At 30.9% G+C, this 27401-nt stretch overlaps 1 protein-coding gene across 1 annotated transcript in view; it reads left to right on the top strand.

The window, feature by feature from the left end:
* LOC140439712 (juvenile hormone acid O-methyltransferase-like) overlaps positions 1-21500 on the top strand; it is a 56068-nt gene extending 34568 nt beyond the window's left edge. The window contains exons 2-3 of the mRNA XM_072529808.1: positions 4874-5148; positions 21283-21500. Coding sequence (XP_072385909.1) covers positions 4874-5148; positions 21283-21482 — 475 coding nt within the window. The 3' untranslated portion in view covers positions 21483-21500. The remainder of the gene's footprint in view (positions 1-4873; positions 5149-21282) is intronic.
* Positions 21501-27401: the final 5901 nt, after the last annotated feature.

The raw sequence follows: 27401 nt of genomic DNA, 5'->3' as shown, positions 1-27401 counted from the left end.
ACTTATTCCACAAATAACATAAGAATAATAGTACAATTGCATCATTAACGCCATAAAATACAAAATACAAATGTGGTATCGTTTGTTCCGAAGCATAGAGTCTCTCATCCATGACTTAATCCACGAATAACACAACATAATAACGCAACGCGTCATTTTAAACACATTTAGGAACACGCAAAAAACGGAATGAGTTACTAATAGTTTAAAACTGGGTACATTAAATTTCTACAAAGATAAGCATGTAATAATTTTACTGGGAAAGATAGACATCAGAATGTCTGTGAAAGACATTGCTCTATTAAAAAACTGGGAGAGAAAAAGGGCGGATGTTTAGTTATTAGCATGACAACTAAAATTGGTGATAACCAACACGTATTATACGCCTGTAACAAGGACAAAATCGGTAGATCAACTTCGGATAGGGTCACAATCGGTAGGGTCTAAATAATTCTAGGTTACATAACTAAACAACGTTTGGAGAACTTAGAAAAGTTTCCTGATGCGGAAGGTTGTTATTCTAGATTCATTACTGAAATGTAATTATGAATGACATCATTCCGACGAGTCAACTAGCGAGAATCCGCTAACTTCATCCCTAGACTTCCTCAGTATCTGGCCATTCAGAATGCAATATGTTGGACAGCAATAATCTTTTTTAAACAAAATTTTGGGGGTTTCGAATAGAGAGTTAAAATTCGAAGATCTTTACACTAAGAGTAAAACTTAGACAGACTTAAGTGAACAGATACTAACTATCATTGGTAACTGGACAGAGGCATTTTAATATCTTTGGTGTAGATTCCAAAAAAGAGAATTGGATTTATAAATCCATAAAATGAGATAAAATTAATTTTATCTACTTAAAGACAACTAAATGTATGTTTAATTAATTGTGACATAAACTAAAATAAACTAAAGATAGGATATTGTATTAAGGCATTCCAAAAATCAAATGAGAAAAAATTTTGCAAACACCCTTAAAATCAATGTAGATTTTTGGTCGGAGTAGCAAGAACTTAATATCTCGATGATCACAAACTAGAAAGAAAATGATACCAAAGTAAAGATAAGATAAAAATAAAATTTATGTCTAAGAGAAATACGACATATGGACATAATAAACACAAAAAATATTAATAATATAATAATAAAACAGGAAAACAGTTCAATGATCTGCGGTGCAAGCCAAACTGAGTTGCTCTGGAGATCAACCTGCGGAGTCTCACACACTACTTTAGAGGCTCGTCTCTTTGTGGCATCTGAAGTATACAAAAATAATAATTGGAATAGGAAAGTCCACTAATCCACTTGACTATAGCAGGATGATGCTTGACTAATAGTCAACACCATAAACATAAATAAGGGTTGTCGAGACAGCTCAAAAAGAAATTGAAACGTGTCAACTTCCGGAATGGAAAGAAGCACTAGGGAACGGATTTGCCAAAGCAAAGTTGTATTTAATATACTAAGTACTAGGGCATCAGTGCGGTACTGACCCCACGCCAAAAAAATTTGGAAAGGGAACAAATTCTCTCCAGGATAACGTTCGCGTTAACGCAACATTTCCTGTACACGGGCCACGGAAATATTAAATAATCGCTGAAGAAGGTAGCAAAGATTAGGTATGCAAAGGCGTAAAGGAAATTAACAAAAAATTAAAAATAAATAGGAGGAACATTTTAGAAGAAAGGTATTAAAAATTTATAAAAACTCATTTATTCTTTCAGATAAAACAGAATTATCCGATGAAACACTGACTGATTGATAAGCGTTCAGGTATTTTATGTTTCAATTTTCGGCATTTGATCCATCTGAATTTCTAAGAACATATACCAAAGGAGATAACTTTTTCTTAACAGTGCACAAAATATATTTAGGAGCCAATTTTACCATAAAATGTTTTGGAGCCAAGATAAAACAAAATTCTTCCTCCAAACTTAGTCACCGACGTTGAACTGTACGTCACGTTTACGCAAATTATAAGTTTTGGCTTTTCGCTCATATGCACAAGATAAATTTTTACGCACTACCGAAAAATCTTCCGTTAAACATTTAACTTCCGAGGCATAATTATTACGATCACTTGGTAGGATTTCAATATCAACAAGATCATTGGGTACTTAACCATAATAATTTCCAGATAACGGTACATGTCTAGCAAAATTCAAGAACGCAGAAGTATATTGTTTAGCGATAATTTATCCGAATAACGATGGTTATAAATATAAATTCGAATCCTGGTACCAATAGTACTATTATTTCGTTCGACAAAATGTACCTGAAGGGAATAAACAGCAGAAAAGCAGATTTTTTTTACATCATCGTTCACAAAGGTCCTTCATAATATTACCATTAAAATTCGAAGTATTATTACACATGAGATGTTAAGGAACTCCAAACATAAGAAACAATTGTTCTTTTAGACACTTACATATCTTAGAGGCAGTAACCTTGCGCAGAGGATGAACAATGTATATTTCAGAAACCAGCGAGTACAAACTAATAACCACGTAAAACCATTTTTACCACGGATATTCAGCTTCTTTCTCCTTACCCATTTTTCTCATTTGTGTGGTTTTAGCTGCTTTTTGTGCTCTATATGTTTTACAAGCACGAACATACTTAACAACATATTTTCACATAATAGCGTTTTTGAATTCGAGCAAGAATTTTATAAACACCTGGATGTGCACAAGCGGTTGGATCATGACATGAATTGATGACACCTTCATGTTGAGGTTTGGGCACAAGCATTTGCCATTCAATTACATTTGAATTAAAAGGGAGACATGCGGGAACAAACTTATACATCAGATCATTCTCAACTTTCCAATGTAGGAGATTATCGGGACTGGCTAAAATTTTCATATGCAAGTCATTATACTAAGGGTCGATGCGATCAGCATCTACCTCAAAATAAGCAATTTTAAGCATAACAAAGAATAATGATGAGTCATAAGAATAAATTAAACACCGTTAATGTAAGAACGAAACTTTTCAACGAAAAATAAAGCAGCACTACCAGAAAATAGTTTAACAACTGATCGAAAAAAAAAATATTATAATTAACATTGCGAGATTCAGTTGAGTCTCTTACTTTTTTAAGAAATGGGAAAACACTCTTTGAATCACCATTAAAGTTTATGTTCCAGTCAGCTAAATTAATTGGATGAGATAGTTGTACAATTGGAGCTGGAATATTAACCACAGGTTGTGGAGAAACGACATTTGAAAAAGTAGTTTACTAGAAATAATTTTATCATCTAGTTCTCCTTTCAACAATAAGCAATTAGCAGAAGCCTCATTTTTATATTCGATTTCCTTATCAGAATCGACACGTAATCGAGATATTCTAAGAGATAAATGAGGGAGATGAGCTTTTGCCCTACGATAAATTGAATCATTTATATTACCTTCAAAGTCATCAATCAAAACACGAATAGTAGGTGATTTTATATTAATTTAAATTCTTTCTTCATTAAAATTTAACTTATTTTAATCCAAATCAATAATAGCATTTTTCGACGAAACTTTTCAACGAAAAATAAAGCAGCACTACCAGAAAATAGTTTAACAACTGATCGAAAAAAAAAATATTATAATTAACATTGCGAGATTCAGTTGAGTCTCTTACTTTTTTAAGAAATGGGAAAACACTCTTTGAATCACCATTAAAGTTTATGTTCCAGTCAGCTAAATTAATTGGATGAGATAGTTGTACAATTGGAGCTGGAATATTAACCACAGGTTGTGGAGAAACGACATTTGAAAAAGTAGTTTACTAGAAATAATTTTATCATCTAGTTCTCCTTTCAACAATAAGCAATTAGCAGAAGCCTCATTTTTATATTCGATTTCCTTATCAGAATCGACACGTAATCGAGATATTCTAAGAGATAAATGAGGGAGATGAGCTTTTGCCCTACGATAAATTGAATCATTTATATTACCTTCAAAGTCATCAATCAAAACACGAATAGTAGGTGATTTTATATTAATTTAAATTCTTTCTTCATTAAAATTTAACTTATTTTAATCCAAATCAATAATAGCATTTTAAGCAATTTACGAGGCATTTTCTTCTTTTCACTAATGCTTTTCGTTGTTTTCACACCTTTTATAAACAATTCATAATCAACCTCATTATTTTTTAGGTATTGTACTACAGAAGATTCCATTTTAAAATATTTTTCAAAAGCAAAACAAAAAAAAATTTAAATTGCCAGTTATTTACTGTAATCAAAATTATTTTTTTTTGTCAAACGTACTACCCTGTACATCCTAAAAGTTTTCAATCCAGTCTATACAATCTAAAAAATACTTATAGAAGGGTTTTTCAGATCTAACCTCATGTATACACAAAAAACAACTAAACATTTTCATAGACAAAAATCAATCAATTAACAACAAAACATACAGAACAGATTATCTACCAAATAACTAAAAAGAAAGTATTAGACCCTTCGTTGTAGCGACATTTTGTGGCGTATTAACAAGCCTAACGTAAGCAAACTATTTACTATGTACACAAAATAATCTAGGCCGTTTTGCTCGTTTCGGGAAGAGTTTGGGTGTGGTTCTTTCAAAAAATCATATACAAGCTGTTTGTATTATCTTTCAAATTAAAATGAATTGGGCACCATCCTTTAATAGTTTACTCTTGTAAGGAAACGAGGTCAGACAAGTTTTTAGAGTTCAGCTCAGACAACTTTACAGTTTTTTATTATATTACACATTCTTCCTTCTCTTGGTCCGAGAATATTAGCATGTTGTCACTGGCTGTATGGCCTTGTCTATGCCAAAGAAAGCTCTCCCATACACAGCACAAATACTGTTTTTGTTCTTTTATTGAATTTCTTTCGTTTTTTAGGAAGGCATTTAAAAATATATTTAACATGTTAAAACCAGGTGGAGACATTCTCTTATGTTTTATTGCAAAATCCACTATATATGATATATACGAAAGTTTGTCGAAATATCAACAATGGCAGCAGTACTCAGTTAAAGAGTACATATCACCCTACCATCATCTCCAAGATCCTGAAAATCACTTGGAAAAACTGTTGAAAAAGATTGGATTTGAAATAAAAGTTTGCAAACTACTACAAAGGTCGTTCTTGTTTCCGAATATGGAGGTGTTTACAAGTGAGTAATATATTATTATTATATTTAATTTATTTATATTAAAATAGTACTTTTAAACTACACACAACCTCTTCTGCTTTTTCTTCTTCTTGCTTGTTCCTCTGCTTCTTCTTCTCCTTTTTCTTTTTACCGGTTAGGGTGTTGAATTTTTTTATTGTATTGGTGTTTTTTCTTTTTCTTTTTCCATTCTTTTTTGAATCTCGATATCATTTTCATTTTTGTATAGTTCTTCCCTCTGGCTTTACATGCTTTTATAATTTCGTTTATCCAGCTTTTTTTTGGCCTTTCTCTCTTTCGTTTTTTTACTCTTTTAGTTTCTAATGTTCTAATTTTCTAATTATTGTACTTATGGGTTCTTGGGCTAGTTGTCATCTTATTTCATCATTTTTGATTCTGTCTTTCCTGGTGCTATGTGTTATTTTTTTCAATACTTTCATTACGAGAGCATTTAATTTACTTTCATGTTTCTTTTGTAATACGCAGCTTTCACTTGCATATGTACCTAACTATTAGTATGTTAATCGTATTATACAGTAATACTTTATTTTTGTTATTTATATCCTTATTTCTTTACTGTTAATATTTTGTTGGCATTCTTTTGTTTATCAGCTATCTTCAAATCGAATTTTTCATCATTTGAAAAGATACTTTCTGGTATTCACATGTAGAGATCTCCTCTAATTTTTGTCCTTTATATGTTATTGTCTTTGCATTTTTGTCATTAGCACTCTTGCTTTTTTTAATATTTACTGCCATCTTTAACTTCTCTATCTCCTCTATTCAAATCTTTACCAATTTTTACATACTACTGTGATTGTTCGCTTTAATTTGTGCGATTGTAGTAAACTGTTGTTTGAAGAGTTTTCGTTTTAGATCTCGTATTTTTTAAAAATCTATCCATGATTACCATAATTCGTAAAGGGCTGAGGCTATCTCCTAGTTTCACTCCTCTGGAAGCAAGTGACTGTAGCGTTCTAATCCATCACTTCTATTAATTATTACGTAATCTATTTGATTCCTTAAAATGCATTGATGTCCGTCTAAAGGCGATTTCCGTGTGTAAATCTTCCTGGGTAGTAAGTTACACCAAGTATTCGTTATAATTAGATCTTTGTCTTGGCAGTACCATATTAATCTATCCCTTCTGTCGTTTCTCTGACTAAGATCATATTTTCTAACTACATATGTGATCCATGGATCCTTCTCCAACTTTCGCGTTAAAATCTTCTAATAGAATGTTAAATGTTAATATAATATCGACAGATGGATAAAAAGCACCTAACCGAAACAATGGATTAAATGAATAATACCCGTACGTTCTTTAAAGCAATAACATTATGATAATTTTCGAAGAATAACTTAAAATATAGAGAGGCAGAACAGAGATAGGTGGAAGTAGTGTGAGAAAATATATTTCCACACCTTGACAGAAAATGCTGAATAGAGAGAGAATTTATTTTTGAGTACCCGACATTGTCCTAGTATTATATTATTTACTTTTTTATGGTCTGAAAGTATATATCAATTTCTTTTGTTGCAAATATTATATTTGAATACCTACTCTAAATATCGCTCTTGTCGAGTAGTTTTTTTTACCACTTACGATCTGATACCTTTAATCGCGGAGAAGTCATATTATTTCTTATTTATTAGTCATGAAATCTCATAACTGTTAAACTTTACGAGAAATTCCCATTTTCAAACAATCCAATAAGTGAAGAATAATAACAATAAATTATTATAAAGAATGCAAACAAAAGCAGTAAAGAAAAAATATATCAAATGAATATATAAATATATAATATATATTATACTATAATATATCATTTAAGATTTTATTTATTAATATGGTTTAATTTTACTTTATTCCAAAAGATTTAAATATACACATAAAATATTAATATAAGGTCATGCAAATTGTCTTGTGAATATATTTATATTAATTCGATGGAGGTGTCTTTTACGTGGCAATTTTGCCTGATTTTTAATTATTTGAAGGAGATATGATTTAGTGTTAACAGTTGTACCCTCCTAGACGGTTCATTTAGTATGGCAAATTTAACCTAATCTTAGTACTTTAATGACTCACAATAAACCTAGACAACGTTAAAAATAATATTTGTACCCTTGCAATTCAAATAAGGCGTCAAAGAGCCCTACCTATATATATATATATATATATATATATATATATATATATATATATATATATATATATATATATATATATATATATATATATATATATATATATATATATTGTTTTGATTCTACTTATTTTCTTAATGTAATTATGCAAAATTATAATTATATTTATTTTTAATTTTCTTAATAGATCAAAACTCTTCTTGGGTTAGCTCAAATTAATAAGTAATCTCAGGGTTTTACGTTTCCGATAAAACCGACAAATGGGTATTTTACATAATTTAATGCAACAAACAAATATTTGAAAAAATATTACTTTACCGTTTTACAAATTGACAAATTTTATGTACACAAATTATTATACAGATATTTAGATTTCCCTTCTTAGTCTCTGTGCCTTTAATTATCTACAATAATGTATACATATATATATATATATATATATATATATATATATATATATATATATATATATATATATATATATATATATATATATATGTCAATCTTAGATAGTCCTTTTATTCGAGACGAATCAACTATAAACGAGGGAGCAGTCTTACGAAAGTTCCGTAAGATTTAACCCACATAGAAAAAGGAACATTGGAATACTTTGCACCATTCACAAAAAATGGAGATATCATTGAATGCTCTAACCACAGAGGAATTACGCCTCTAAATGCAGCGTATGAAATATTTTCCACAGTACTGTGTCACCGTTTAGCACCATATGCCGAACGAATAGTAGAAAAATACCATGCTGCTTTCAGAGGTGGTAAATCGACAATTCATCAGATTGCAACCGTGAAACAGATTTTAGAAAAAACACTGGAATATGGCATTGATATTCATCACATATTTATAGACTAAAAAGTAGCCTACGACTCTGATAATAGAAGAGAAATGTTTGAAGCAATGACAGAGCTGGGAATACCAAATCAGTTTTTAAATTTAACAAAACTAAATCTTGAAACAGTTGAATGTTGAGTACGAATTCAGGAGGAACTGTCTGAACGTTTTAAAGCAAATAACGGGCTAGCCAAGGAGACCTTTTCTCCTGTATACGGTTCAATCTGGCTCTGGAAAAAGTAATACGTATGTAACAAATCACAACCATTTTTTACAAATACAAAAAAATCCTATTTTTCCACATCCAATTCCAAAATCCAATTTTTCCTAAATCCACAATTATATTAAGATACAAAAATAAAACTCTACAAAACAATAATACGCCCAGTCCTAACATATGGTTCTGAGCCCTGGACTCTAACAAACAAAAAGTAATAAAAACATGTTAGGATGTTTCGAAAGAAAAGTAATAAGGCGGAGCAGTGAATGACAATGGAGTGTGGAGCAACTTCGAATTTTATAGAATATAGTGAATATATATATATATATATATATATATATATATATATATATATATATATATATATATATATATATTGCTAGACCCATTGGTCAGAGAGGAAGAGGAAGACCTAGAAAAAGGTTCCTTGATAACATCAATGAAGACATGAGAAATATTGGAATGAGTGCTTGGCAGAGGAAGGCGATGAATAGGGACGACTGGAGAGAAATACCTGAGGAGGTTAGAACCTACGCAGGGTTGTAAAGCCAGAATGATGATGATGACATCTCTTAGATTTTAGCTTTAAATTGGCATTTCTTAATCTGTCAAATAACTCAATTAAGTTTTTCAGATACTCATCAGGTTTTGGACGTAATCATTATATCATCAAGATATACTAGATATGTTTTCCAGATGGATCCTCTTAAAACCACCTCCCTTAGACGATTAAACGTAGCTGGAGCATTACAAAAACCAAATAGTAGAACCTGGAACCTGTAGAGATCATGTTGTTGAAAAAGCTGTTTTGTCTCGATCGTCAGTAACAGACTTTTTTGTGTAATCTAGATTCATCTTCTGTAGTCTACACAAAAGCGAGTAGATCCATATTTCTTAGTTACTAAGACTACTGGTGAATATCAAAGGCGCGAAGCTTCTTTGATGATATCGGCATTTCAGCATATCAGCTTTTTGACTAGCAAATGGCAATCTCCGTGGTACTTGGCGAATTGATCTTGCATCACCACTATAAATTCTATGTTAAACTAAACTAGTACGACCAGTAGATTTCTCGGATTCCAAAATGTCGTAGTTTTCATTACTAAATTCGTTAATTTTTTCTTAATTCTTTAGTTGTTAAATGATCAACATTTTTGATTAATTGTTTCACAAGGCTAGCGTCAACTGGGTAACTTGAAGATGTACTCTTTTCAAATATTTTTTGCACTTGCTTATTTTTTCTATTGGTGTACAGCAGTGGTTCTCAACCTGGGTGAACGCGCCCACCTGGGGAGGCGTGAGAGACTTTCAGAGAAGGCGTGAAGGTACAAAGAAAAAAAAATTAAAATTAAAAAATATATATTTTGTTAAAAAATAAAATATTTTGTATTTCGTATTTTTACTTTGTTTAGAAATATTTATATATTCAAACGTAATTAAAATCGTTTTAGTCAAACACACAACCTGAGTTAAACAGTTGTGTATGGCAACATCGTAGAAGCCCAAAGTATATTTACCAACACTGTATTACAAGCACTCCTGGCTCCAGTTTAGTGACTCCGTCTCACCCGTTAATCTCAGTCGACAGCGTCTGTCGATGTCGATGTCAGCATCTTTCACCTTTATGGAGAAAAACGGCAGTCATTTACCTCAGTGTGTCAACTACCATGCTGTTCTTAGTAATGATGCAATGCGCCCCGGACGTTTGGAATGGCATCTAATTACAAACCATTCTTCTTTGAAAGATAAATGCCCAGAATTTTTTATTGCCAAAAAAACAGCCTAAAACTTATGAAACTTGACTCTACTGCAAATTTTCAAATTTTCGTGTTGAAAATGAGAAAGCTGTGAAAGCATCATACAAAATAGCCTTTTGATAGTTAAAGACAAAAAACCACATACTATTGGTGAGTCACTAATTAAACCTTGTTTACTTACTGCTTGTAGAACCCTACTTAGTGAAGACAGTTGTAAGAAAGTAGAAAAAATTTCTCTCTCAAACGACACAGTAAAACGTAGAATTAATGACATGGCTCTGGATTTGAAAAATCAACTATTGCAAAAATTAAGATGTTCACCGTTTTTTTCTTTGCAGTGTGACGAAACAACTGATATTTCGGAGCATGCACAGTTATTGTTTTACTGTCGATTTATTAACAGAAAACGGTTCCTGGAGGAAATATTGTTTTCAACATCTCTTGAAACATCAACCAAAACCATTGGCATATATTCTGCTCTTGAAGATTTTTTAGTAATCAATGAACTTCCATGGGAGAAGGTAATTGGCATATGTATTTATGGGGCCCAAGCCATGACAGGATGATCTGGATTTATGAAATTGACAAAAAATGCGAACCTAAGGATAATTGGTTCTCACTGCATTATTCACAGACAAGCTTTAGCTAGACAGACTTTACCTAAAGCTTTCAACATCAGATTAAACTTAGCAATTAAAATAGTTAAGCACATCAAATCCAGCGCCTTAAACTCTAGGTTCTTTCAGGCACTATGTCACGAACTGAATAGTGATCAGGAAACCCTCCTGTTTCACACAGAAGTCCGGTGGTTATCCAAAGGAAATATACTTGCAAGGTTATTCAATTTAAAGTCAGAAGTTGAAATTTTGTTAATAACTTAAAATGTTAAAATAAGAAGATCTTCGTAGAAGATTTACAGATGATAAAAATATCTTTTACTTGGCTTATTTGTCTGACTTTTTTGAGACACTTAATGTCCTGAATCTGAAGCTTCAAGGCCGTAAAAACCTCTTAAACACTCATGATGCAATTAAGGGGTTTATAGAAAAAATATCGCTTTGGCAACGGCGCCTTCACAGTTCCAAGCCAAACTTTTCCTCTCTTGGCGACCTCTAGGCGACCTTCTGACCTCATTATTTGATTCTTTTTTTCTTGCTTGGGATCGGCTTCTGCAATTGTTTTGCAAATGTCCCATTCTTCCGCAATTAAAACATCTTCTGTTTTCATTTCGAGTTTTTTGTTGAAGATTTCGCAGGATGCTTAAAATTTGGGATAAAATTAGTTGTTGGATATCTGCGGTTGTGACTTCTTAATTTTCTCGAAATCCTATTTCTTTTAATTTTGGGCGAGATCCGGAAATACTTTTTGCCGATTCATATTCCTGGGCTGAGATCAGTGCTCTAGTGTTTAGTTATGCTGTACTCGAAGAGTTGTTGAATTTCAACATTCTGTACTTCATCTATGAATGTTCGTATACCAATTTGTTCCAGAAAATCGTTAGGTGTCTGAGGGTATGCTCATATTCTTGCAAGCTCTTGTTATGCTTTTGATATCGAACTTACAGCTGACTTTGGAAAACCTGCTGTAGATGCTGCTGGCCCCATCTAGTCTCTAAAGCTTGAATGAGAGAGGTATAACTGGGTGCATCCTGGAGATGAAATTGCAAAGATGGTTGCTGCCTGTAGTTAAAAACGAAACTACCAAGGAAGTTGCCATATCTTTCTCGGTCCAGTCATTGCCTTTAGCTGCAGCTTCGAATTGAAAACGATAAGTTTTCCATGCTATCTGACTATCGAATACGGGTGATTTTAAAATTTTGCTAGTTCTAATTGTAGCTGATTCAACTATGGAGGATGATGAAGCTGTTTGTTCAGATTCGACATTAGCTACTAATATATAAAACAGTATTAGTTAATGAAGCTTGGGTATTAATTTTTCTTTCTAATTTAACTATTTTTCATTCTAAATTAAATTTAAAATCAGTTTGATATACTATGTTATTTTCTAAATAATTTTTTAAATCGTTTTGTTATTGTGTTATTTTATTTTCTAAATCGTTTTGTTTTTCTAATATTTTTTATTTTCTAAATCGGTTTTAATATCGTTTTGTTGTTCTTCTAAGTTATCTATTCTACTAGTAATTTGATTTACTTCTTACTGAAAATTTTCGTGAATTTCGTGATTTCGTGATAAACCATATTGAGTTTTATCTCTACTTTTCTACGCCTCTCTTCCTCTTAATGTATACGCTTCTCCTTCACATCCCTACGCTTCTCCTTTTCCTCTTTATCTTCTTGCCTACGTCTCTCTTCCCCTACTTTCATTTTTAAAAACCATGCTAGGAAGTCCGGACGTATCCAGTTTTGGATGAAAATTGGCATATCTTGTATTTACCATTAACAACTGCTAAATATTTCTTTGATTCTACCGCTAGCACCTGCAGATTGCAGCATTTAAAACAAAAAAGTCTTATAACATTTTTTTATGAAGTTAACCGTTTAAAAAAAAATTATTAATTTTAATCCATTTGATTATTGTTCGCAGAAAAGGAAATACAGCCGGCAACGTTGCGTTCCTTGTTATTCTTCGTCAATTACTGTAAATCAGCTATCATGAATCATCGATCGTTAGGCATAATATGTATTGATACTGATAACAGTGATAGAGAAAAAGCATGTATTGGTTTTTATTAAATATTTAATAATTAAAGTTTGAATACTGTTTTTACTTATATGGAAAATTATTATTACAATAAATGTTCGAAATGGCCACCATTGATGTTCTCCGGTTCACCAGTTTCTATTGATGTTCTTTGCTTTATTTCGTCATTACTTCTCCTATCCATTCTTGTTACTCTGCAGCATCTTCGCAGGCATTCCATCTCTGTTGCTACTATCTTACTGCTGTTTTTCTTGTTTATGATCCAATTTTCAGCCCCATATGTCATAATACTTCGCACTAATGTTTTATAAATCTGCGTTTTTGTCTTCATATTTAGGTGTCTATCCCACCATACTGAGTTAAGTTGTCGGATTTAGGACAAACAAGAACAGCAATCCGACGATTATCAATAATCCCAGCCAATAAATGTATACTAAATTGTTTTTGAAAATTTGTCCTACGTATAGCATACGAGTTTTCATCACTCCACACGTGACAATTGTGAAAATTAAACACACCATTTCTCGTAAAACAAGCTTCATCTGCACACAACACTTTGCACGGAAATTCGGCTTTTCTCTGACGATTTTGTTTTGAAACCATCTACAAAATCTTAATCTTCGAGGTAAATCGCCTTGGTGTAAATCTTGCACTCGTTGGTAATGGTAAGGATGTAACAGTTGTTCCGTAAATGTCTTGTGAACAATGTTTTTTGAAATGCCAACCATTCTAGCCACAGATCGAGTACTTACTCTTGGATTATTACTGACTATATCCAAAATCACATCTTCTGGATTTAGTCTACGGTTACTTCGTGTTCTACCGCTAGTTTTTTTAGGTATCACACAACCCGTCTCTAATAACCTTTGGGACACGTTCACAAAACTTCGGGCATTAGGATGTCGTCGTTCGGGATAGCGTTCAACATAAAGTCTAACAGCCCTATTACTGTCACAATGGACTTCACCGTACGTAATTAACATATCGTGATACTCGCGAATCGACACCCTGTATATATAAATTAATTATTTGTTTGGGTATATTGCATAGGTTTTGTCAGTTTTATTCCAGTGTTTTGCGTGATAAGAATGTAAGCGGCGAATATAGTGGAATATACAGAAGGGGCCGTAAGATTCCTGGCAATAAAACCTCAGAGGAAACGAGAATAACAGCAAAAAAAACACATTGAAAGCTTTCCTTTTGTAGAAAGTCACTACACTAGAAAGTCTTCAAAAAGACTTTATTTGGATTGCAACCTCAATATTAAAAAAATGCACGAACTATTCGTGTAAAGAGGACAATTTTCCAAGCTTAAGTCAGATAACTTATAGGCAAATCTTTTGCAAGGAATTTAATATATCATTTTTTAAACCTAAAAAATACCAATGTTTGATCTGTAACGAATACACAAAAGCATCCCAACAAGAAAAAGAAGAGATGGAGCTTAATTAAAGGAGTCATTTAGACAGAAAAGAGGCCGTAATGAAAGAAAAAAATTCAGACAATTCAGAAATGGCGAAAAATAATAAAAAATTTAAATTATTTATATGTAATATGCAAAGCGTTTTACAAATTCCTTCATCGCTAGTAAGTCTCTTGTATTATCTTAGAAAGCTGAACCTCTATAATTTTATAATTTATAAATCTGCTTCACCACATGAGGCATTCTGTTATTTTTGGACCGGAGTCAATTTTAAGCGTGGAAGCTGTGAAATTGGTACTTGCCTGGGAATGTACATTAATTCATTATCTGGTATAAAACATCTAACGATTTTTTCAGATACGTGTGGAGGACAGAACAGAGATCCTCAAGTATCTACTTTGCTTTTACATATTCTTACAAATCATCCGAGTCTTCGGATAATTAAGCAAAAGTTCATGAGAAGTAGACACTCCTGTTATGGAAGTAGATTCCATGCATAGCGCTATTAAAAGTGCCAAAAAAAAAATTGGAGATTTTTAGTGTTCACGAATATGAAAATGTCTTTAAAATGGCCAAGTGGACAAGTACAAGTGTATGAAAGTCACGACGAATATAAAAATATTAACGTTAGTTCTGTACATCGTACTTTTAACAGAACAGGCAAAGAGGATAATAATGAAAACTTGGTTATTCCTCAATTATATTGTAAACAGCTTCCGATTTCGGATGCAAAGAAAAAAGATTTGATAAAGCTCTGAAAAAAAATATAGTTCCGCAAGCGCTCCATACCTAGTTCAAAAATATGCTAAATTCTTCTTCTGTTCAAGACCAAACAGCGAAGCCAGCTGAAAAGGACTCAAGAAGACATTGAAAATTAAAAGCATACATTTTTTTATTATACACGTTTTATTTTGTTATACCTGTTAATTTTCTTGTTTTGTGAAAATTTACATGAAAAAAGTAAAGACATATATGCAAAAATTATTGTGTTATTTACCAAGTGAACGAAGCTTGCAATAATTGTATGATAGTGAGTAAATAAAAAAAATATACGTAAGTCATACTTTCATAGCAAAATTAAATAAATAAAACACACTAACTTAAATGCTACATGTAAAAAACATTAAGTCAATGTATTTATTATAAATCGATTTATGATAAATCGATTTTTTTATAAATCGAAAATTAAACAATAATTAGTAATTTGGTAATATATAATTTACTTCTCCTCGTCAGTAATCATTATTAATACTTTATGAAAACTTTCGTATAATATCAAAACAACGAATAAAAGTTTTACATGTAAAAATTGATCAAACTCTTTAAAAAAAAAATTAAAAACGTTTATCTTAAAACTATGTTTTTTGACTTAGTGTGTGTAAGCCGACGATATAGTATATTTTTTAGTATATTTTCTTGAGCTTAGGTTCATAAAAAAGATTGTCATGATAAGATATTTTTATTTACTGTTTTCTACGTTTCGGTAGGAAATCCATGCCTTATTTAAGAAATAATATTGACTAAAAAACATTTTATCAAAGACATTATAAGGTTTAAAAGAGAAACTTACCTTACTTACTTAGAAAGTTACCAAGCATGTAAAAGTTCGTTGCTAACAAGTACACATTAAACGTCATAATTAAAAGTAATAATAAAAGCATAGGACAGACCCACTAAGTCACTACATATAAAATGTATTTTAAAATTTAATATGTTGTTTATTGATGTTGGTTTATCATTTAAACAATCAATTATTTTAACATCATAGACGTTCTGAGTTTATCTTTTTGTGTGTTTTTAAATTAAATTAAAATATATCTGGTTTAAATTTTTGACATCTTTTTTATCATTTATTGCATTATGATTCTTTTTGATTTGTATAGACTCTAGGAGCTCCCTCTTCTTCCTGGCATGTTCACTTTGTAGGATCTTGGTTTTGTCAAAATCAAATTTATGTTTATTTTCGTTTTCATGTTTTGTGAGGGCGGTTGAGTTTTTTTTGTCATATTTGTGAGAACGTATTCTTGAGTTAAGTAGCTGACTGATTTGTCCAATATATACTCCATCACAATTCGAGCAGGGAATTTCATACACAATGTACGATTTTTTTAATAGAGAGGTTTTTGTTTTTAGTGTTGTAAAATTCTTTTTCAAAAGATTGTGGGACTCAAACCTTTTATATAGGGGAGAGACTTATAGTTTTTCTTTGCCGTGATACCGGATAATATGATAGCTCTATCGGCGAGTTCGATAACTACAGATTTCTTTTGAGACAAGAAGTGATGAGAGTTGAAAGGTCGGTTGTTAAGATATCTGAATTTCAAAGAAAATTTTAATTATAAACTTCTACGAGGGTCGTTGAATAATTGTGTCTCAAACCTTCACAGGGATTAGAATTTGGTTGACATAGGGCCCTTGAAATTTTCGGTATCGCGTCGCGTCGTTTGCATAGATTGCAAAAAATCGAATAAATGAAGTAGTCGACTTCTTTTTTTTTATTTGCCAACCTGAATGACCGATTAAACCTCTGAATTCACCAGTTGAATACTTTTGAAGAAGAAGTAGTAGATTCTACACTTTAAAATATTACGATTTAAGCCAAATTGCTTTAATAAAATGTTGATATTAAGAAAGATACAGGGTGTTAAAGTGCAAAATTAAAATTTTATTTTTCGCTATAACTTTCATGTTTGTAAACATTTACGTATAAAAATTTACAACTGGATACTTTTAAATATATAAAATTATAATTTGATGCACACTTTGATGTAACTGATAGAGGACGACACTTATGCCACATATGTGGTATAAATTTGCACTTAACTTTTTTGCTCTTTAAGTTACCTTTATTTGGGATAAAAAATATTAAAAAAACATTATTTTAACAAAAAAAAGGTATACTTGTTAATAACTTCAAAACTCAACAGTTTTCGACATAATCGCAAATAATTTTAAAAATCAGCTGCATAATTCTGATCTAAGCCAATTACTTCAGGCAACGAAGAAAAAATAGACAAAAACATTAATATGTACTTCTGAATTTTGGTATAAAATAACTTTAAGTAAAGTTAATAGTTAACGCAATATTAAATAAAATAAATATATCAGCAGGATAATTAATAATAGGATTTGACAAAATAACAGAATAATAGGATTTTACATAAAACATTTTACGTTTTATGTTAAATTAAAGTCATAATCAAAACATTTTGTTTACAAACCAAATTAAGAAATAGATAAACTAAATAACATAACTTTTTTTCAAAGTAAGTGTTCGATATGTCCACCATTTTCTTTATTTCATTTGTCAATATATTCCATAAAAGATCGTCTCATATTAAATAGCATCATTGGTTCTAAAGAAACTGCTGCAGTATTTATTTCTTCCCATAGTTGGTTGCGAATGTTTATGACACACGTTGTTTTAATGCGCCCCATACACCAAAATCAAGCGGATTAAGTTATTGGCTACGTGGTGGCTATAATGTATAATGGATGAATATATCGATGACATTACTTATTTATATGATTACGTTATAGCTTACGAGTAACTATAATTACATTTCGAACAAATGGACTATTATGATTTACTTACGAACTAATATTATGCTGAACTAAATTGCCTGTGTGTTTACTATATTTATAACAATATCGGTTATTAGGACAACGATGATGTTTTTGTAAAAATGGGGAGTCTTTCAGGTTAGATTTGTAGCAAAAGTATTACGAAATAGGACACATATGTGTTATTCAATACCTGTGCTCTAGTTTCTATTTGTCCTAATAACAATGGGTAAACAATTTACGAAATGTACAATAAGTATTCTTTTTAAATTTTTTATGAATTAAATAATTATATCAATATATCACCACATTGACAAGGAATATGAATACCACGACCAATCCAATGTTCAGAAAAGTTGTATTTAAGTATGTTCTAACTGCCTTCTCTCTAGAATGTGGTTGTGTACCATCGTGCATAAACCACATATTTTGGGTTTTTAGCATTTTACAATAGAGAAAAAGTAATACAACGCCATTATAGAAACTTAAGAAGCGATAGCAAAGGGAAATGGTAAACATGATGACGGCCAACGTCTGAATACGAACACGGCACTTAAAGAAGAAGATGAAATATCTTTTCTCCAATAAGACATTTAGCACATATAACAAAGCATTTTGTGATGTTACATTATCATCTTTGAGTTGTTTTAATAAGAATAAACTATGAATTGTGCTTATCTACAGGTATTCAGTGCTTTACAGCCCAAATATCAAACTGAGAATTATTGTGCAACTGACTTATAAAATGCATTTATCTCGAAAACGGTTGAATTTTCAGGTTACTAACCAGTATACCTTTTCTTTGTAAAAATAATGTATCTTTAATATTTTTTAACACAAATAGAACTAACTTAAAGAGCAAAAAAGTTAAACGCAAATTTATGCCACATATGTGCCGTGTGTACTACATTAAAGAAAGTATAAAATTATAATTTATCCTACCCAAAAGCATCCAACAGTAAATTTTTGTCTAAAAATATATACAAACGTAAAAGTTATAGCAAAAAATAAAATTTCAAATTTCCACTTTAACACCCTGTACCTTTCTTAATATCAACATTTTATTAAAGCAAGTTGGCTTAAATCGTAATATTTTAAAGTACAGAATCTACGGTTTCTGTTTGTACAATTACTTAAGGACCACCCTGTATATATAAATATAAATATTTTGGATGGGTTGGAGTCAATAAAAGGGCTATTGGTTAAGCATTTATTATCTCGAGCTTTCAATTGTGTTTACAATTTTAATCAAGAGCTGCTAAAAAAGGCAAAATATCTTACAAAGTTGAACTAGAAAAAAAAATTGCTGTCAACTCACCACATAAAATTAGTTTGGTTATTAAAATTGCTGCTAATATATTTCAAAAAGAATTACTATAAAAATGTCCTTATCTAATAAATGTTTCTCTGAAATTTTAATATAATTTTGAAAAAAATTTTCTTAACACAAAAACAATTGAATTTATAAAGTTAGAATAGCGACCAATTACAATTAAGCCTCAATGTCATAAATGCCAACTTAAAATTTTTATTTTTGACAATTATATTGCCAAAAATAAAATTTTGTTAAAAAATTCCTTTTTTGTTTAGTAACAAAAAAGAAGAAGATTTATTCACCATTGATAGATGTCTGAAAAAATGTAACAAATATATGAAAAATTAAATCAAAATGTGATATTTTACAGGTTTCATATATAAATTACAAAGAAATAATATGATTATAAATTTTGCTTAGATTTTGAATTTCTGATCTTTTGTTTAAATTATTATCACTTTTGTTAATACAAACCATTTCCAAAAAAGTCCTTTTGAATTTACTGCTTTCACTACATAAAATTTTAATGTTATCAAAAGCCATAATGTGGTCTTTATCGATTACATGCTCTGCCAAAGTATTTGGCAGATTTACATTTTTCAGACATCTATCAATGGTGAATAAATTTTCTTCTTTTTTGTTACTAAACAAAAAGAATTTTTAAACAAAATTTTATTTTTGGCAATATATTTGTCAAAAATAAAAATTTTAAGTTGGCATTTATGACATTTAGGCTTAAATGTAATTGGTCGCTATTCTAACTTATTTATAAATCCAATTGTTTTTGTGTTAAGAACAATTTTTACAAAATTATATTAAAATTTCAGAGAAACATTTATTTGATAAGGACATTTTTATAGTAATTCTTTTTGAAATATGTTAGCAGCAATTTTATTAACCAAACTAATTTTATTTGGTGAGTTAACAAAATTTTTTTCTTTCTAGTTCAACTTTGTAAGATATTTTGTCTTTTTAGCAGCTCTTGATAATAATTGTAAACACAATTGAAAGCTAGAGATAATAAATAGTTAACCAATAGCCCTTTTATTGACTCCAACCCATCCAAAACATTTATATATTTTTTCCAAACGACTCACAAGTACTTCATTTTTCTTATATATATATATATATATATATATATATATATATATATATATATATATATATATATATATATATATTGATTATTGATTTATAGTATCAGCAATCGGTCAGGAAATAAAACTCTATTTGTTCAGTCTCAATATTTCGTCACGATTTGTGACTTCTTCAGGAGAAAACTGTAAATTTATTAGAATAATTAATGATTATATTATGTAAACAAAGTGAATATTTTAATACTTACAACTATAAGAATAAAAATTTAAATTTTTTTGGCCTATCTAAATAAATGACATATTTGTTTGATTTTATTTAGGAGTTATGGTAACCGCAATATTTTATAGAGTGAATTCCCATTGTACAATTTTCAGTGAGTAGGTTAAAATAAACAATTACTATGACAGTATTATCCATATTATAAAGTGGAAAGATGGAATTAATAGTACAGAATTGAGAAAGAATCAGGAACACGATAAATTGATCTATAAAATGTAATTGATGGTATGTAGTCAGTTATTGCAATACTGATATTTAGGAATGTAATAAAATTATAGGTACAGTTACTAGAGAATTACTAAGTTTGTGTTTAAAGGCTAAGATCTATCATCACTCTATAAAATATTGCGGTTACCATAACTCCTAAATAAAATCAAACAAATATGTCATTTATTTAGATATGCCAAAAAAATTTAAATTTTCATTCTTATAGTTGTATTAAAATATTCACTTTGTTTACATATAATCATTAATTATTCTACTAAATTTACAGTTTTCTCCTGAAGAAGTCACAAAATCGTGACGAAATATTGAGACTGAACAAATAGAGTTTTATTTCCTGACCGATTGCTGATACTATAAATCTATTTATTATTATATATAATAATAAATAGATCATTATAAAAATTATTTTTATCAATTTAAATTTAACCATTTGGTTTGTAATAAACTCTCCCGAGTTCCTTAATTAACCGTTGCAGTTAAAGTTCCAGTTTTTTAGCATGTATTTCAACATTAATATTAGAGTTGTACTTAGAGTAAGAAGAGCTTTAATTAATTCTTATTTATATAACATATAAATTGAATTTTTTTATTTTTTCAGACACAATAACAGCTGTAAATCCCATCATTCCGAAACTGCCGCCAGATGAAGTAAAAACATACTTGCAAGATTTTATGGCCGAAGTAAAAAGCCATAGAAAAGTCATATTTGAAAATTTAAATAATAATAACAACAATGACACCGTTAGAGAATTTCACAAAATTTTTGTAGTCGTTGCCAAAAAACCTTTAGATGCCTAATAAAAATGTCTAAAATGATATTACACAATATTTATAGTAGTGATCACTAACATAGAGCTTGATTACTAAATTAACAAAACTCTTTTAAGAACTTAAAATATTTTAGTTACTTAATAAAGAGCCATAGAGCGCAATGCAACCTGAATTGGTACAATTGGTAACGTTGATTGGCATTAATTTTTTTTTCATCAATTTCTCCTATCTTTCTTGATAACTAACAGTCCCAGAGAAGTTATTTCACTTTCAGAGATTTATAAGATTTCACTTAATTACAATGGAAAAAAGCACATTCCTGAGTACCTACGCAGTATGTGAACAAATAAGTAAATAGAATAAAATAATAAAAATTAAAAAAGAATGAGTTGTATGAACCAAAAATAATAATATTAAAATTATTCATAAGAAATGCATTTTTATGTGAATTTATTTAGAAATACAGTAAAATTTTTAGATGGAGGTCAGTATAACTGATAGAATTTTTTTGGTTTTATTATCTTACAAAATAAGAATACTTCCCTATGCAAAGAAGATTTAGTAAATCAAATACATGATACTATAACAAACAAAACAAATATTAGTAATTTTCCAACAATTGATTGTTATGCTAGGTATTTATGGCTTATAGTAATTTTTGCTCATTAAAATTCAAGAATGTTGAAAACTTGCGTGTAAGTACAAAAAAATTTAAAGTTAATTGAATTGTTTATTATTATTTCTGTTTTATATGTAATATCTATTTGAGTTAAGTTTTGTAAATTGATACTAATTTTAAGGATAGTTTATAAATTATAAGTGCCAAATGGTCAAATTTAATTTCAGATCTTCATGAGCTTCCTGTGGAGATAACTATAAATTGTATGCAGCTTAACCCATTAAGGGCCGAGACAATAAACAAAGAGAAATTTGACAATTGATTTATTAGATTGGATTAAAAACACATAAATTAAGACTAATTTACAACCAAAAAGAATTTTTTTTTCTCATGAAAGGAAAAACAGGTGGGTGCGTATACGCAACTTTGGCCGAATACGCATACAATTTTTAAAAAAGGAACATATTGTATCTTAACTGTAAATTAAATTTTAAGATGAACATTTTCGAAACATTCGGGGTGTAGATGCACTGTACACTTTTTACATAAATAAATAGTATTACTTTTGCACATCCGACATTTTCTTCTTGCACTATTATCGTCTCTTTTTATAATGTGGCCAATATTGTCGAATCTAGTTTCATCCGGTAAAGCAAATTTAGATGGACGTCCATATACTGAGTTTTACAATGATGTAGCGGATTCTTCACTATTCTCTGCATGACCACTATATTTTAGTAAGTTAAGAACCAATCTTGAACGAAACTCCAGTTGGGAAATTTTAGAATCATTCGCAATTTTAAAAATTTTCCAACTATTGACCACCATACTGTCAATCATGTTAGTAAACAACGGCACCACCACTTTTTTCCTCTTATTTTAATACGGTAATTCGCAATGCCATTATCATGCAGACCCACTCCACCCATGTATTGGTTATATTGGTGAATTACATTAGGCTGAGGGATAAGAATTTCTTTGTGTTCTTTACGGTTATAACGTTTAGTTTGCATAAGGGGTAAAACGTCACATGTATTTGTCATTACAGTCACTACTGAATTATCGTTTTATCTTGTCATCAAAACTTCTAAATTGGAATCGAATGCACATGTATATGAACCTCTTTCCTTTTTTTTTCATAATTTTGTTTTCTTCTAGAGGACACTTAGCAGTGCAATTTTCCCTTACTCTTCCTGTTGCAAAGAATCCTTTTTCTTTCAATAGTTCAAAAAGAGCATATGACGTAAAGAAGTTGTCGAAAAAAGCCTTATGTTGCTGTGGGTTTTTAACTATCGAAAGTAATTTCAAAACAACTGCCGTTCCTAAGCTAAAACTATTATGTTTTCTCAGTTTTTCCGCCATATGGAATAAATTTGAACAAATAACCAGTATCAGAACATAAACACCATAGTTTAAAACCAAATTTAACGCAATGAAGTGTATTGACTATTGATGAGATCGTAATTTTAGATTGTTTAGTCTACAAAAAAAATATAATATGGTTTCGGCCAAAGGTGCGTATACGAATCCATCGTATAAACATGCAATTATAGACCTTATTTTTAAAGTATGAATGAATAAGTTTTTAGAATAATAAAAATTTTAACATATTTTTATAATTATAGAATACAAAATATGAATTAAGTTTATAATTAGTATCGGAAAAATTTTTTGTATGAAGATGTGCATAAATCATTAAATTATGCAAAATTATAATAATCTTAAAATATTTAAAAAGTAATATTTTTGTCAAAAGAAAAATGATACTATATACCTCAATCTATTGAGATGTTACTTCAATAAAAAGAAAACATTAAAAAAATTATATTTGGGCCAAAAAAAAAATTAACAATAAAGGTTGCGTTTACGCACCTTTGGCCGTAAATGGGTTAAGTGTGACAGAAAATGGAGTATTGTTAGATATGCCCAGAATAAACAAGTTCTTTCAAAATTATATGCATCCACAATAGTTGATAGAGGATGCTTTTTCTTCAGTTTGTTGTGTGGCTTTACAGAGTAATTGTAAACACTCAACAACATTTTTTTTATCTGGGTTCATTGCTGAAATATTTAACAATAAACAAAGAAATCAAACTAAATATATCTGACAGTAAAAGATGTGTCCAATGGCTGTGGTTTATGTCAGAAAGTCAAACAAAGTCAAATAACTTATTTAGAGTGCAGTGCAGGTGTCTCCGTGTATCAACTTTTAATTAATTTTAAAGGAATATGTGTTGATGCATTTTTTAAGAATAGTATAAGTATAATAAAAAAAAGTATAGTATGAAGTATAATAAAAAAAAGTAGAAGCAGAACAATACTTAAACACTCATTTGTTTTAACTGTTTGATAACTGTTTCAAGAGCATGTGAAGCAAATGGATGTATAACCTGAGGATTCCTTGGACAGAATATGTGAAGATGGCATAATTGAAATTAAATCTACCTAATATTAGTGAAAAGATAGATAAACATTGTATTAAAAGTGGAGAACCCACAGAAAAATAAACTGAAATGTAGCTTCACATGTATTTAACTGGAGAAACAAATTTTGTATTATGTAGCCGGTCTTATATTAGTTATACCAGAGTTGTATTCTAATAATATATAAGGTTAATTTGGGGGTGAAGACACCATTCTAATAATATAGGATAATTTATTATTGGAAGCTGTAATTAAATCTAATATACCCCTCTAATGAATTGTCTCCACTCTGATAATATGTTGTCACCATTGTAGAAGACGTCCGTTCAATCTCCTTATCAATGACTCTACAATCCTTAGGGGATACTTATCCCTGCGAGCGGGGCAAGGCTTACTGGCTCCACTAGTCTGAAACTGACTGGTTTCGCCCTCGCGGATTTACAAGAGGGTAGAGAAATCTTTTTGGAAGGGAAGGGGATCAAGGACTTCTCGGTCTCAGGTCCTGCAAAGAGTGAGAGGCTATGGGCTTACGTTAGAAGCCGGAGCACTGCATAGCGAAATGTGTATCTCTTCTAGTCTCGACCTGTAACGGCTAGGAATAACAAAACAAATTTCGAATTTACAATGTATTAACTAGACTGTACATTACAAATATCAGTTATGACAAAAATGTTCGCTCAGGAGAGAAGGGAGACGAGAAGAAACCAGCAAGGAATTAAAGATCAGACAATTTCCGTTTTATTAGATATACCTGGGGTTAGTATATAGAGATCTTAGTTACCTCTGCGTATCTAGGCTCTAGCTAGGGAATACGCCTCCAGTCTACCGGGCTTTGAGATTTCGTACCTTCGAACCTCCAGTTGCCGACACTTTATACGTCACACTACCCCGTCGAGTTAATTAACGCGTCCACTGTCTGCGTACCTCCCGATCTCCACACTATCGCGTGGAGCTGCTGCGTGAAAACTTCCCACTAACGCCGCTCTCGCGTGGGGCCCTCAGGCGCCGCGCTACTACTACTCTGCCGACCAACTTCTGCTTGGTTTTTATGTATCGCCAACTTCTACCTTAGATTCTTTATGTCACGTATTCCATGTGTTAAACTGGATCACGCTATGTAAAAACTTCTTACTCAGCACAATTCTTCTCACTTGTTTAACAATTCTTACCTTGTATTAATTTCCAACAAGGTCTAAGTGTCGTAATTGTTAAACATTCAGGCTTGTGTTAAACTGGGTCAATTATTTTGTTTTTAATTTGAAATGTATACGTTAAACTGTGTCGAATTTATTCTTTATTAATTTGGAATATATAATAATTACTTAAATAATTATTACTCTTTACTAGGCTAATTACCTCTTAATTTTTCCTTCTTTATTTCCTTGCTGTTTACATTACATTACTCCCTTCACAAAAAAAGAAATGGCCTGAGAGGCCTTTTCCTTTTCCAACCCATAATAATTATTCTACTTACATCTTACATTACTTATATCCTACTATACTCTTTTATATTAAGTCCCAATTATTGTGTTATATTATATTGTTTCTTATGAATATTGTGCGGTGGTCAGCGAATGTATCGTGCTGCCCCCGTATTGTACCTATGTGTATGACAAGTTGAGTTACTTTTGTATTAAATTCTTATTGAAATTTACAAGTGAAACATTCTTGACTTATTACTATGTTTTGTGACTACATGTGTCACTTATTCTAAATTCTAAAATTCTAAAATTGTTCTATCCGAATGTAACTCGCGTTTCTCGGCAATCGCGGTTTTGCTTATGATCGTTCACTATCGACGTATCCCTGTGGGGATTTTCGCACTTCACTCGCGTCGTCTTGGCTTTTAATGTCCGTTTGCCAATTTTCACGTACCGCGTTAACTATCTTGTTAGTGCTGTCTATCTCCATTGGGTTGCTCTCGCTGGTTTGGTCTTTTCTGGTTGGTATTGGTTTACTTTTTGCCGCGTTATACTTCTGACAAATTGGTGTCTGGTATGTGTTTGCTGCATCTCTTTGTCCAATGTTCATCTTCTGATTCTGGTTGCTCATTGCTTGTATTCAGGTGTATATTTTGTTCTTCGTTCTTTGATTTTTGGTGTCGGTGTATTACCCAGTTGGTGAGGTTTGTCCATAACCCTGCTATGATTATGTAGCTGCATCCTATTGTTTGGTATATTCTTAACCCATTCAGTATTATTCCACAAGCATATATAATTGTTCTATATATTAAATATACGCCAATTAAGCTGCTGGTGATATTTCCTAATGTGGATAACCATCCCCATATTCTATTGAGGGTGGAGTAAGCGATCTCTTTTAGTTCATTTTCGTCAAATATTATGGTTAATGTGTACCCTTGATTTATTGTCTCTAGGCCTGCTGTTCTTCTGGTGATTATGTTCTCTACTGCTTTTCTTTCTGATCCGAACGTGACTATCCTTTGTGCGTCTTGTATTTCTTGTTGTGTGTATATTCCGCCAGCTGTTAATGGTTATAGTGGTACCATGTCTATTAATGATTCTGCTTCTACTGTGATTTCTGTTGGATTGACTGCCTTGGTTGGGTCTGGTGTCAAGCTGATCCATTGTTCTACTACGTAGTACATCGGAGGTGTTACATGGTTGCAATCTATTTCTTCGGCGTAATCTTGGATTATTCTTGTTACTGGTGACATAAATTTTGACTGGTTTAGTAGTGAGATCGGTAGTTCATGGAAACATTTGTTTGTTCTTCGTATGGTCACTGGTTTCGGTATGCATTGCATTATGTAAAGTACTTCTCCTAGTACTCTTCCAATGTACCCTGGCATTTTCTGCATAAGTTGACTGACAGCGTTAGGTAGGGATGGGGCCATTAGTAATCTGTTTTTTAAAATTTCTCTCTTTGTTTGACATCGCCGCA

Source organism: Diabrotica undecimpunctata, chromosome 4 (genome assembly GCF_040954645.1).
Source record: "Diabrotica undecimpunctata isolate CICGRU chromosome 4, icDiaUnde3, whole genome shotgun sequence".
In the NCBI taxonomy this organism is placed as follows: Eukaryota; Metazoa; Arthropoda; class Insecta; order Coleoptera; family Chrysomelidae; genus Diabrotica; species Diabrotica undecimpunctata.
The sequence above is the reverse complement of the archived record's forward strand: the minus strand, read 5'-3'. Positions and strand labels throughout refer to the sequence as shown.